The sequence below is a fragment of the Gastrolobium bilobum genome, unplaced genomic scaffold (genome assembly GCF_033153095.1).
Source record: "Gastrolobium bilobum isolate Gb01-03AN ecotype WA unplaced genomic scaffold, APGP_CSIRO_Gbil_v1 utg5634, whole genome shotgun sequence".
In the NCBI taxonomy this organism is placed as follows: Eukaryota; Viridiplantae; Streptophyta; class Magnoliopsida; order Fabales; family Fabaceae; genus Gastrolobium; species Gastrolobium bilobum.
This window is the reverse complement of record NW_026898133.1, coordinates 32,715-47,569: the sequence shown is the minus strand read 5'-3', so window position 1 is coordinate 47,569 and position 14,855 is coordinate 32,715. Positions and strand designations below refer to the sequence as shown.

At 32.3% G+C, this 14,855-nt stretch overlaps 1 protein-coding gene across 1 annotated transcript; it reads right to left on the bottom strand.

The window, feature by feature from the left end:
• Positions 1-10,743: 10,743 nt before the first annotated feature.
• On the bottom strand, positions 10,744-14,194 carry LOC133313071 (exportin-2). Its single transcript, XM_061514384.1, has one exon. The coding sequence runs from the start codon at positions 14,170-14,172 to the stop codon at positions 11,257-11,259; it is 2,916 nt and encodes a 971-aa protein (XP_061370368.1). The 5' UTR covers positions 14,173-14,194; the 3' UTR covers positions 10,744-11,256.
• Between the last annotated feature and the right edge of the window lie 661 nt (positions 14,195-14,855).

Here is a 14,855-nt window from a genome sequence, read left to right as displayed (position 1 = left end):
TTGAAGTCGCCCGTTCAACTTTCCACTAATGATCAAGCTTCAAGGGTTCTTGACAAACCACTACAACCTTCAAGACTTTTGGTTCTTGAAACCCTTACACTTCCGCTCACTTTCTTAGGCTATGAGCAACATTTACACTAGGGTCTCACTACCCTCAACTCAAATAAACAGAATGAGAGTGTTTGGAAATGGATTTGTACTCTTAAAGTACAGATTATACAAGTTGAAGCTTATGGGTATTGATCAATGACACAAGAATAAAGCTCAAAGGAGTTTTATGATCAAAATGAGTAGAAACAAGCAATGAATGAGTTTAATTCAATGAGAATGATAAAAGATGATTGCAAAATCAATGGAACAGTAAAACTTGGCTTGCTGGTTCGTAACATATGAGTTTATATAGGTGTTGGCACGAAACTAGCCGTTTATAGCCGTTACACTGGTTACTGTCCAGTAAGTATTCGAATACTTTTCGTGAAGTATTCGAATACTTCATCTGGTATTCAAATATTTTTATTTTTTTTTGATAACAGGTATTCAAATATTTTTCTTAAGGTATTCGAATACTTTGTTCTCAGCACAAGTATTCGAATACCGTCAAGAAAGTATTCGAATACTTTCTTGACAGAACATTAATAATGCAATTTTATGAGTTGTAATGCATTCCTTTTTGTCTCTAATCACTTTTAATGCATTTCCTTGACTTGTAGAACATGTTTTGAGGTTACGAAATATGTCAAGGGTCTTTTTCATAATAATTAAAGCTTTCAAGTGATTGATGACATGGATAATGCATGCATAGAGTTAAATATCCTTTGAGCTCATTTATGCATCATTAATCAATTACCTTTACATTTAGATCCAAGCTCTCAAGAACATGTTGCAATCTTGATCTTGTGTGTTGAATGATTTGCTCTTGTTGTCTTGTTGAATTGTTTCCTTGGACTTTTGATTGTTGCGAGTTGTATTATCTTTGACGTCGCTTCTATGCTTGTTTGTTATCATCAAAACTCTTGTATAAATGAACTCTTCATTTTAAGCGCATTGGTTTCACATCCATGTCCTTGCTCGGATGGAGTGCCCCTATTCGGATGTTATGGTGAAGGCGTTCTACTAGAACCTCCACTATTCACAGGGCGAGCTGACTTCTCACATCTTCTTCATCATTGATATTGTTACCAATGTAGTATATTGTATCCATATCAACTACAGTCTCTAACCTGGATATCATGTGATAAATGGATTGGTTGCCTTGTAGCCCCAATTTTTGATGAATTCTGTCCTTCAGTTCATTATATGTAGTGCCCCGTTTGATTTTTATTGTTTTCATTTTTCCTCCAAATCGGGCACCATTGAGACCTTCAATTTCTCTCTCATTGTGGTAGATAACTGCAAGATAAGTGTCTGAACTTGAGCTCATCTTTCAACTCAAATTTGGTCTAGGGTTTGGCTTGGATTCATATTTTTTTAAAAAAAAAATTGAATTTGTAAGTGTATTGACAATGATTTCACAAGATACAAACTTTGAAGACCATGGGATGGAATACAAACTTCATAGCTTGGAATAGAGATGAGAGACGAGGGAGATTTTGTGGTAGAAAACGTGTGAGTGACAAATGAGGCAGAAACCCACTCATTTAAGGGTTTTTGGCCGATGTATACTCGAGTATTCATTGTGATACTCGGGTAAGAGGGTTCATACTCGGATAAATAATTCAAGAAATAATGAATATCTTCAAGCAGGACAATATACTTGAGTATATTGTCTTGTATTTTTGGTCGACGATCAAATAGGGGCAGATTAGTGTTATGTTTAAGGAAAAAGTCAAATATTTTAAATAGTTTGTAAATGGGGGCGAAGTGGTAATTTTTAATTATTTAAAGGGTAAATGGGTCAAATACCCCATTTTCAAAGGGTGCACTAATAATAATTTAATGAGATAAATGTATAGTCATAAGTTTAACACGAGTTACCATAAATGAGTTTTAAATACTGGTAGAGAATTAAGGAAAGAGTGTATGGCACCATGACTTAGAATGAATTTTGGCATCACAACAATATGGAGATTGAGTAAGAAAAAAGTTTCACTTAATAAAAATGAGGGGTATTTATAGGTAGATAAAATTCTCCAATGATAAGAGAAATCTATATTATTCCGTTTTTATATCATTGTTATATGAGAATAAAGTTTCTAAAGTTACTTTACAAATTTGTGTGTAATGTTCACTAAAATGACATAGTTTTTGGGTTGAAAGATTAAAAAATTAGAATGATAAAGACTATTATAACTCTTAAATAAATTAAAATTACAAACACACCATGACTTTCATCCCAAAATAACGTCGTTTCAGTGAATATTAGACAAGTTTTTCTAAAGTAACTTTAGAAAAGCAAACCCTTGTTATATTGACTTACAACACTTCTTAAAGAGATTTTTTTTTTGATAAACCACATTAGACAATTATATTCGAGTCGGGAATATCCACGTTATGGTGGGGCAAACTTTCCCAAAGGAAATTATTTGTATTCACAAAGATTTGAACCTAAGACGTTGTTTAATCGGAATCAAGCATGTACTACTTAAACCAACCTCTTTAGTAGAGAAATAAACTTAAATCTATCACACAGTATTTGATTATAAAATTTATGTGTGGAGAAAATTGTAGTTCATTATCCAAGAAGAGAACATAATATAGGCTTGCATTATCTTCGTTAGCCTCTAGCCTCCGCATTCTCCTAATGTCTTAACAGCTAAAAATTAATGGTATTTAATTTGGTACTTCCCTTTCCTCCTCCCAATATGTTTTGGGTTTAATGGGGATGGTAGCTCTTTGGAGAGAAATGTTTCACCTACACATAAATTCTTATATGGGTTTTTGTTTTATCCTTTAACATAACACAACAAACTTTTCTACTCTCACACTATTTTGTGGGGCCCACACTTTTTAAAACAAAAAAATAAATTAAAAATTAAGGCACGCAAAACGAATCTCTATAACATTACACAATCACTTTTCCTACAACATAACTCTTATAAAACCCTTCTTATATACCCTACCTATATACATAATAATAATAATGAATTAATTATTGGTTAACAACAGGTACTATTTGATTAATAAACTAATAACATATGTCTCTTTTTTTCTAGGCAAACAATAGAACTGATTTATACCATTTCTAGGTGTAGGAATAATGAAACTACTCTCTAAAAGATCGTAAGAGTATAGGAACTGAAGTGCTTAGAAAATCTAGCGAAAATGGGTGACTTTTCTATGATTATATCAGCATTGACATGAGTTTAATTTGAGGAGTCCCACAAAAGGGTGAGACTAGTTTCTATGCATTGCAAATATGAATCTGATGTAGCAATTCAAATTATGAAATACATTGACATTCTTAGTTATTCAAACGAGTTATGAGTGAGTGCGAATAAAGAAGCGTTACATTAAAAAAGAGTGAATAAAGTAATAATAATATAAATAAAAATATTCGTAAGTGTTATTTGAAATCCCTTTTTTTGGGAGCGGAGGAGGGGCCCGGTTTTTCGCATCCGTTTAGCCTGTTAGTTGAAAATTTTACAAATTCTACATGTAGACAACTTCCATAGGTTCTACCCTCGTTTACGTGACTTAATCTTTTCGTCTTTTTGCTAGTTAATATTAATAAGTTCCATTTGTCAACTAGTAATTAGATTCATGATTCCATATATATGCCATTCAGTGCATGAAACTAAGAACCACTAGTCAACAATTCATATATTAAGCACATTTGATTATTTAATTTCTTTAATCGGAAATTCTTTTTTTATGTTGTTAAAAAAAAATTCTCATATAAAAAATAATAATTATATATTACGGGTAATACATAGTTATAATATTAAAATTATTTTATTTTTCTTTCTTTTCAAACATTATCGACTGACATGACGAAAAATAATAATTTTATCAATTATAAACTATTTATAATACATAAAAAAAATTTCAACGACATGAAAAATATATAGAATCTTTCTTTAATATACACATATGTTGTTTCTAGTGGTTGTGTTTCAAAAGAGATTGATGATGACAAAATCAAAGTTGAAAAGTTAAACATTAAAAACAATCAAATTGGACAAATGGGATCTTCTTTTACATACATAAACATAACTCTTTCCTGCCCTTTTCTTAGGCAGAAAGCAATAAGCTTGGAACAAATTATGGAACTGATTTTATTTAACTTTATAGATATCCAAATTAATTATGTATTTTCCTTGTCTTTATTGTTTTGAAAACAAAAAAGTAAAACACTAGTCAATTATGCAATAGTAATACCATTACGCCGTGAGAGCCCATATAGAGAAGAGATATATGGCACCGAAACGATCATGAACTATTAAAAGGATCATGGATATCAAAATATTAATAAATTTTCTCAATGATGGTCTTATCCTCTTAACTCTTAAGCTATTTTGAAGCACCTTTTATCTTATGGAATATATTTTTTGTTAGTTATAATCTTCAAACTTTTCCCAAAGCAGATGCCATGCATGAGTTGCATTTACAAACAAATATTAATCATTCACACTACTGTTCATAAACAAAGTGAAGGTTAGAGAACATGTCAATGGATTGTAATTAACTTTTTTTAATCTTTCTTAATTTTAAAAAGGTATCAAATCTGTCGTACCTTCTTATAAAAGTGGAAGAATATTAAAAATATAAAAAAATGAAAAACTTCTTTTTTCAACCATTGGGTAATTCACATGGCGTATCAGTTAATCATCTTATTTTAAATTTGTTACTTAGATCCCTTGTGGTCATATAGAATTGTATTACTTAGACTATTTATAGTTATTGGAGAATATTACTTAACCTCTATGTTTTCTTAAACCCAAGTGGTTACAAAATTGTACCACTTAAACTCTTAGTGGTTATATATATATATATATATATATATATATATATATATATATATATATATATATATATATAAATAACTTGAGGTGATTATACTTACAACTTCTTTTTTCTTACAACCACTTTTTTATGGTTATTGAATCAAAATTAAACCAAAGATTATAAAATGATAATAAGTGAGAGCCATTGATTTAATTTTGATCCAACAACCATAAAAACGGTCATAAGAGGTTGTAAAGAAAAAGATATCATAAGTATAACCTTTCCCATATAACTTTTTATTTTCCTGTTTTTATTTCATATTATTTAAGAAATGATCATTAAAAATTATTTATTTATTTAAAAGCTATTTTAAAAATTGAAAACATGTTTAAGATAAAGTAAAAGGGTTTGTTTTTTGCTTATAAAAAAAAGTTTCTTTTTTTCTGCATTGAATACAGATAAGTTATTTGTAAGATCTTTTCACCAAAACAAAACAAAAAGTTATTTGTAAGATCAAAACGACGTCATTTTTGGACGAAAATCAAGGTGATTTTGTAATTATAATTTATTCAAGGTTATAGTATATAGTTTTTGTAATTATAATTTTTTAATCTTTCAACCTAAAATGATGTCGTTTTGTGAGTGAATATATATAACTTAGTAGAAACTTTAAAACCAAAATAAAATCATATTGTCTTTTAAATTAAAATAAATTTAAAAAAATTATTTTCCCTTATTTTTAGCTAAAAAATTTAAGTCAAATAATTTTTTTTTCCAAAATTTCATTCTACATCATTATAATATTATCGATTGAAATAAATCTAAAAGTAAATGATTATTCAAAATTTTATTAAAATCATTTTTTGAAATAATACTTTTTGATTTGTCTTAAATAATAATTTTTTGATTATTAAGATAATTTTAAATAATTAATTTATTTTTTGCAATAAATTTTTAAAATAAATTAAATAAACAAATTTAGATAATTTTTAATTTAATATTTAAAACATAATTATATTAAACCTTTAATTGATAACCATAATACCATAACAATGTAGGCTAAAAATTAGAGAAAATAAAAACTTTATATATGTATATATATATATTTATGGGAAAAACATTTCTCAAGTTGCTTGAGATAAATTTATCTCTCGCTACCTCAAAACTACGTCGTTTTGATTATTTATTTCCTTATATCATGTATTGATTCACCTTTGAATGATTATGATTTCCTTTTTCTCTCTCTTCCTTTATCACCATTGATCTATATTTGTACGATTATGATTTAGTAGCCAGAAATAATTTTATCTCCGGCAGCTTGAGAAATGATAAGCCCTATATATATATATATATATATATATATATATATATAATTACAACAGGTCTAAATGATACAATTTCGAAACCGCAATGGATTTAAATTACAAAATTAAACATATTAACCAATTAACTCTTAAGATTATCCTTATGATGTCAACTATTGTAAATATAACCAATTAACCATTATCTTTCGGGGGTAAAAAAAAAACTCAGTATAAGTTCGTATATTTGGCTACAGTTATCTTATCTGCACGTAAAGTCACAAATATAGAAACATGGCATGCATATATGATACATGATCAACTATTAACAAAAAATAGATTAGAGAATCAATAAGAAAATTCATATTCGACATTAGATTCATTATTATCTTTATAATGGTAAAATAATAAAAAAGACTGATTATTTTTTTCCATTGTACTGAGGCGTAAATGCAACTGCCCGCGTGTGATTTGAGCCTTTGCATTTGACTATAGAGAGGAGAAGTCACCATCAAAGTTTGATACTTTTATTAGTTTTGGACCATTGAATCAATGGAGAACAACATGATTGCACATTGAATTAATTGCCAACTTCTCTCACAGTCTTTCCTCAGGGTTTCATATTTTTACTTGCTAATTAATGAGTAACTAAACTTTCGGGTACTTCAGATGGTGATTAAATTCATACTGGACTGTGAAATTGAAACGTAATTCTTAATCTAGTATTCTACTCTTAAAGATTTGAGCAATTCTCCTTTATTTTAAATAGTCTCAATTTGGTCAATATTAAATTGAATTATGATTTATGCATCGATTAGAAAATTTATACATGACCATCTAGTACGTGGATAAAGTGATATGAGATTGTTCTAATTCAATCAGTGGTCTCGAGTTTAAGTTTTAGACATAACTGTGTTACAAATTTGATAGATAAAAAAAAATTATGCATGAACAGAATTTAATAATTGCTTCTTTTATTTTTGTTGCACCACGAATAGAGTACTTAAGTAATGTAGTTTGCTTATGAATCTTTTGTACCTCTAATCCCATCTTATCTTTAGAAATTAACTAAGGAGCTGGTAATACGTAAGATTAAAATGATTCAATTAGGTGAAGTTAGATTGTATGTGGAAGGTTGAATGAAATCAATATCCTAACACATGCTTTTTCCTGCATCTTTAAAATCCAAACATTCTCATTGAGTATATTTTACTTCTTATCCATTAAATTGTCAATTTTAATTTTATATTTTATTTTTGTTGGGCCATGCGGGACCAATTCCATGATAGAATGAGACCTACCAACATATCATAAATAAATTTGGATGTCATATCTCAACTCAAAATTTTAAGACATTAAATTTATGTGTCCTTCTATTTATATGGTTCTCGATCACTTAACATATTTCTAACTAATGTGGAACTAATTCACTACTCATGCTTGAATTCTTAATCCCAATAATTTTATCATATTAAAATTCTCTTCAATCCACAATCCATCGACCAAATAGAATTGCTTTTAGTGATTAGTATTTGGTAATTCTTAATCCGTGGGGAACAATACTATTTTTTTTTTCTTACTTTTTTTACTCGCGCCACTTAGTACACTTGCCAAAAGTCTTATTAGTTGGCAACACGTACAATAAACCAGCACGATGAGTTGTATGCTAGTTGTGAAGAATAATATGCTAAATATACATACACACAACAAACATCACTTTATATATCTACCGTTTTTATCATATGGGAATGCCTGTGAGCATCTATAAATCATATAACTGTGCGATCGAATTTAACTTTTTTTTAGGGTATGATAATTACATGAAATTTGAAAAACTGGTTAAAAAATCTAACACAAAGTTAATTATTTAGTTTCAATAAGTTGTTTCCTTATCATGTATTTAAAGACCAATATAAATCTATATGAATTTACAAGAATTAGTTTAACCTAGGCAGTCTTGAACATCTTTTAATTTAATTTGGCGCACATCTCATAAGCTAAGGGATAGAAATGGCGTGTGCTTTTTTACACAGTTGACGCTCATAAGACATAAATTAGTCCCATATTTGTTTAATTACTTGTAAGATGCTACTACACATACAATTAAATATTATTATACTTTGACTAAGGAAAAAAAAAAAGAAAAAAAAAGAAAACTGAAACAGCCTAGTATTTTTAAACAAAACTTCATGGGCAGGCTCAAAGAACAATCTTGAAATGCATAGTGACCTCCTTCTGGGCAAAATGCATTTTGACTTTCATTAATGTGCACTCATGAAAATGCTTCTCTCCATGACTGTTGAAACTTGTAAATCATCAATAATTAAATTTCTGGTTCCACAATGTTTGATATAAATATCATAATAACATGGGACAAAAACTGGGCTAGAGGACATACCCAATAACATTGGAGTATACTTCTGTGGCCAAATTGTAGTGGCACAATTATCAAAGTGGAGTATATAAAAGCTTCCTATTAATTATTAGAATGCCAGCATTTGGTATTCTATAAATGCCAACAATTGCTGGAATTTTTATTAAGATATGAAATGACTTTTGCCCCCTCTCAAGGGCTATGTTCTTTCTTTTCATTTTTTTAATATATATGTATAAATAACCCTAAATAGCAAAAGCAGCATTAACCTTATCATATAATTCTATTATGCTGATCTGTAGATTCCATTTAGATTAGGGATCAGATCCCTCCATTAATCAAACATTAAGAGATTGTATCATTTGGTAACAATTGCTTTGAATATAGCTAATTTTGTCCTCCTGATCTGACTTGACCTAAATGATTCTATTCCTAGCTATAATTAATTTCTAATTTTCGCATAAAGCTAGTATCTTGGCAGAATCTTCTAAATGCTTATGACCATTACTTTTTTATTTTATTTTTTTGGTAAACATTATGACCATTACTTTGGATTGGGTTGTGAAATAGACCCTTTTCCTTCTCTCTCATCTCTATGGCTATGAGAGAGGGAGAGAAAGAGAGTTGACCTCTCTATGCTGTTTCCTTATTGGTTGCCTTTAGCTAGGGACATAATATTAGAAAACTACAATTTTGGTGGGGCAAGTGATTTGAATGCACACCCCATGTGAAGACCAATTCAGTTTGTGTTCCTTTGCTTCCCCAAACTGCACACATTACCCCATCATGAACGGTACAACACATAGGCACATTTATTCTCTCAGGTTTGGTCACTTTTTTTGTTAACCACTTTCTTTTATATGTTGGTTTATTAATTAATATTTTTGTAGTAATTAAGGTTTGGTTCATCTGACTTTTAGTGCATTTGATGTCGGAATTCATGTTAAAAACATGTGAAGACAATCATGGGCAATTGGGTTAAAATGAGCATAGGTGAGTGGGTTTGCACCACAGTTTATTAATTATGGGGCCTATTTCTTCTTTACACTTCCTCTTCTTATAACTTTCTAAAGCACACCTTATTATTATATTTTCCAGAAAGACATGGACTTTTGAATATTGTCGACTTTGGAGCAAGAATGTGGATTTTACATTGAATAAGACCTGAAAATTGACTTTTCCAAAGAATTAGATGCCTAATGTGGGTTTGCTTTTCAAATAGGTTTTTCTTTTTAATTTTTTTTTAAAATATGAAAGTTCAGGTATAGAGAGTGTAACATATTTTTAAAATTTAAATTCATATCATGCAATTGTCATAAAAAGAAAATAAGAAGTTAATGAATTACAATTTTTTTTTAACTTTATGGGATGGAGTAAGTAACTAAATTAAATTTTGTATGTAACAACATATCATTAATATTTTATGACTTTGAATCCTAGAAGCATGGACACTAACACAAACATAGATAGGATAATAATACAACAAAATTTGACTCGCTCACATATTGGTAATTGTTCCGCCGTGTTAGATACGACCCGTTCTTTGGAGTGTAAAAATCCTCCAAAGATAGGAAACTTCATTCATTCATTCATGAAAAAGAGGTGTACATTGTTTTCAAAAGAAAAAAGAAAAAAAAGAGGTATACATTCTTCACAGCCAGGGATATTTAAATTTGACATATTTCAAATAATTTGTATTTGAAGTTATCTTAACACTAAAATAAACCCTTTTAATTCTTTATAATTAAAAAAATGGAATTGCGACTAACTCATGTTACTTATATTTGTGCCAAAAAAATAATATAAAACATTTAAACTCGTAAGTTTTCCATGAACATGCAATAAATATAATGTGTGGGTATTAAAAAAAAAGGAAGACAATGTCTATTTAAATATGACATTTGTCTTTTAGTACTAGAAGATGCAATAGAGTTCAAATTAAAATGAATAAGCATATTAATTTAATAATTTGTTTCTACTAATGAAAAATTTAAAATTTTATCTTATTTTTATATGTTATTATATTTTAATTTGAGTTTTCATTTAGGATTTGATTTTGCATCTACTATGTACATAAATACACCTCCTTTTGGTGTTTATATTTATCTTTTGCAAATTACAGCTCTTCCGCGAGATGATTAGCTAGCTTCGTGCATAATATATGAACAAATAGAACATTGTGATTAGGACTCTTCGTATGGATAAGCCCACCCACCCAATTTTAATCCATATAAGCCCAGGTCAAAAGGCCCACATCATATGTGGGCTGACTTCAAGTGAGTTAGGACTATACAGGTTGGCCCTACACGGCATGGGCCAGAAGCCCTCAATCCATAATTTTTCAACCATTAGATCTAACGTATGCTGGATATCATTTATATGAGGGAGAGAGTGTCTTATCACCCGACAGGACCTCATGAACCAGGTGTGTTCCCCATCCATTTGTATTTTCAATGTACCAAGTAGCAACATCAGATTCCTATGCTTCTTCAAGCAAACCTTTGACGACTTAAAAGATCAACCATGCATCCATAATATTTAACATTTGGAAACAATATCTTGTGTTGAATTAAGGTAGTGGCGCCCCTCATCCACTAGGCCCATATCTCAATTGTAAATTAAGGAAAAGACATTGACAAAAACCCAATAAGCATAATAAAAAAAGGAGAAAGTAACTCAAGACCTTCTTACTCTCGCTCAAACTATTGAGAGATTATAAGTGTTGCAAAGCTGAAGCAATGCTGCTTGATTCACAGGATCAACATTTTCACTGATGACCTTAGGATACCTCCCAGGGGAAAGTGCAGAAAGTCGGGACAATGAAGCAACAAAAAATTCCTTGGGATCTCTTATATCTTTAAGTGGATCTTCTTCTTTCTTTCCAGCATTGTAAAGACGGACAAAGGTGGCAGTATAACCCACATTTTCTGTAATATCTGGCATGTCAGGTTCCTCCACAACCCTATCCTCTTCTGGCCGGGAAAGTAGTGTGACGATGCTGTCCACCATCTTACCCCAGGACACAGAAACAGCCGGATCTAAAAGGACTGCAGACTCACAGATGAGTCTGGTTGAAGCAACTGCAGTCAACTTGAGCTCTATAGCTCCAGTGATTAGTTTAAGATTCGGAATCCAAAATTGATTCAGAATCACAACAAATATACCAGACTGAACACTGTTCATAGTATCAACAACATTTGAAGAACCGTGTTTAATCAGAAAGAGTGACATAAATATCAAGAGAGACTTGATGAGCTTTACTGTCCGCCTTCTCTGTAGCTCTCTAAAAAGGGCAGCCCAAATGTGAGAAATATAAGGTTTGATAACATCGTACTCAAGACTTTCAATGACAGTGTTAAGCACGTAAAATCCTTGTTCGGATGAGCTTGAAGATTGTATTAGTGAGTCAAATATGCCAAGCACTTTGGTCAGTCTATCCCCTTGGCTGATCTCATTCGATGCCTTTTGAAGGAAGGCCTGGAGTAGACGCACAAGGGCAGGAACATTTGGGGCTCTTTTCCACGAATCAGGCGACAAAAGAATCTCAAATATCTGCATGTAGATTGGTGGGATGGGTGGCCTGTTCAACTCAACAAGCTGAGCAAGCAACTGAAATGTGTATGGGAAAAACTCAGTTACATCATTGGTCAATATTATTTCAAGCCTAGGAAAAAGGCTTGCTTCAAAGACGGACACAAGAGATAAGTCCCTCTCACAAGCCCGCCTCACAAGAATGGCCACCGACTCAAAGAGATAGTGATTGAAGATGGGATTTTTTGGGTTTTTGCAAACTTCTGCAAGAAGGGAGCCCAACCCCTCAATGCCAACTCGCGCAACATCAACAGATATATCTGCAACCCCAAGAACCCTCATAATACATTTCATTACATATTGATTTTCTTCAGACTCTGGGAGCTTCAAGGCATTGAAAAGACTGTTCATCAGCATTGCAAAAAATGGATTGATATCTGCCGAAGTATAACGAGCTCTACCCCCCTCATCCTTTACCAACAAGAGTTTTTCAATACAACTTGCAGCATAAGAATGAACAACATTCGATTCGGCAGCAAGGAAACGAACCAAATCTGGGAAAAACTTCAATACGACATGCTTCGATATTTGAGTCCGGAACATGGTAAAAAATTTGAGCGCACCTGCCTTGAGCATAGGATACCCATTAACATCTGAACTTTGCAGCTCAGGGACAATGACAGATTCAAAAAAGTTTTGAACATCAACAAGTTCCGTAGAGACATAATTGGCTCCAGCCTTCTTGGTTGCAAGAGAGACTACCAAGTATATAGCACAATCCTTGTCCTTCCAATTTGCCCCTGGATTTGCAGCAAACGAACTTAATAAACTTTGCACTTGTGCAGAAACAATGCTTCTGACAGCATCTCCGTAATGTGTTGCTATACCCTTAAGTAGCTCACAAGCAATCCTCCTCCTAGTATCAAGATCACTACCTTCCATATCCCTCCTAATAAACTCAATATAATTAATTTCAAACAGTTCCTCATCTTCTTCCCTCAACCTAACATTCGGGATCACAATGCACTGACAAATTTGTGGTATAACCCCTTCGCTAGCAAACAGAGTATGGTGAACACTGGTGCTAACCGTGGTCAGAAACTTAATCGCGGTGATAGCAAGCTGATCACGGCTAGATGACTGGGATACATTCCCCAGCAAAGTCCACACAGCAAGTGCAAAATCATTCAAATACCCCTGAAACTCCTCCTCATTCTTTTCAATGTAAAGATTAATATTCTCACAAACCGCAGCCCTAAGCTCATCGACAAGCGCAACACCATCAGGACCACTGCTCTCAAGAGCAGGATAACTAGTGGTAAGGTATTTCCGAAACTCTCCCATCCACTCTTTCATATGATCCTCGAAGAACTCAGGGAGCTCTTGAAAATTCAACGAGTAAAATATCCTACAGCAAAGCTTCTGCGACTCGAATAGGGGTCGCAGGTTTGCGGCCGATGCGGCTGAAGCGTCGATCAACGACGCGGTTTTGAGGAAAATTTCGAGCAAAGGAGCAGCGAAATTGTCTAGACAGTACTTCAAATCAAGAAAGAGACTCTCGCTTTTGTACTGGAATCGAAATTTCTTGAAAATAGAGTCAGCAGTGCCGAGAATACCGTTAATGGAGGCGTAATCGGAGACCTGAGACGCTTTCTGAAGACTGGAGACGAGTTCGGGGAGCAAAGTGGGCCACGATTTGGGGAAATCGTGGTTTCCGATAACGGCTAGGGCTTCGCTGAGCTGCGATTGGATCTTGGGAGTAGCGGAGAGCATGAGTGGGACGATTAGGGATTTGATCTGCTCCTTCTCGGGTTCAAGGATGCGGGATTTGATCTCCTCCTCATCATTTGATCTCGTCCACCAGAGGCGGAGGTGGTTCTTGAAGTTGACGGAGGCGGCTAGGCGTATCTGCTCGTCGATTGATGGCTCGGCGACAAGGCGGAGAACAGTGAGGGCGAAGTATGGGCGGTCGGCAGCCTCGGCGAGGGAGGATTCGGCTCGGCGGCGAGGTTCCGGCGCCGGAGAGAGAGTGTGGAGGAAGCATTCTGAGAGAAATTGGACAGTCTGAGGGTTCCATTCCATAGTGGCTAGGGTTTATGTTTTCGAAAATCCGCTTTTCAAATGAAATGAGATTAGAGAATGGCAAAAAACCAAAGGGTTTATAGGCTTACGAGCTAGACTTCACCTTAAAAAATAGTTTACAGTCTAGCCTGTATCAGAGTTATATTGTAAGAGAAGTGAGTCTTTAATGTTATAGAGATTCGTTTTGCATGCTCTAATTTTTTTTTTTCTTCAAAAGGAGTGTGTCTCACAAAATGTTATCTGTGTAGGAAAGTTTGTTGTGTAATGTTAAATGACAAATACAAACCCCTTAGTTTTATGTAAGTTTAAATTATAAATATGATTGGATCTATATTTAAAAAGTAAATTTTTTAATTTAGATCTATTAATTTGTTTAAGTCTATTAGGTACACTTTAAATTGAATTAAATAAATAAATATATATATATATATATATATATATATATATATATATATATAGAGGTAGGATCCTTTGACACCAGTGTTAAATTTGAAATTTGACACCTCATCTCAGAGCCGTTTGATTAAAAAAGATCAATGGTATCACATGCTTACAAATCAGAGTCATTGATCTTTTTTGATCAAACGGCTCTCAGATGAGGTGTCAAATTTCAAATTTAATACCGGTGTCAAAAGATCCTACCTCATATATATATATATATATATATATATATATATATATAT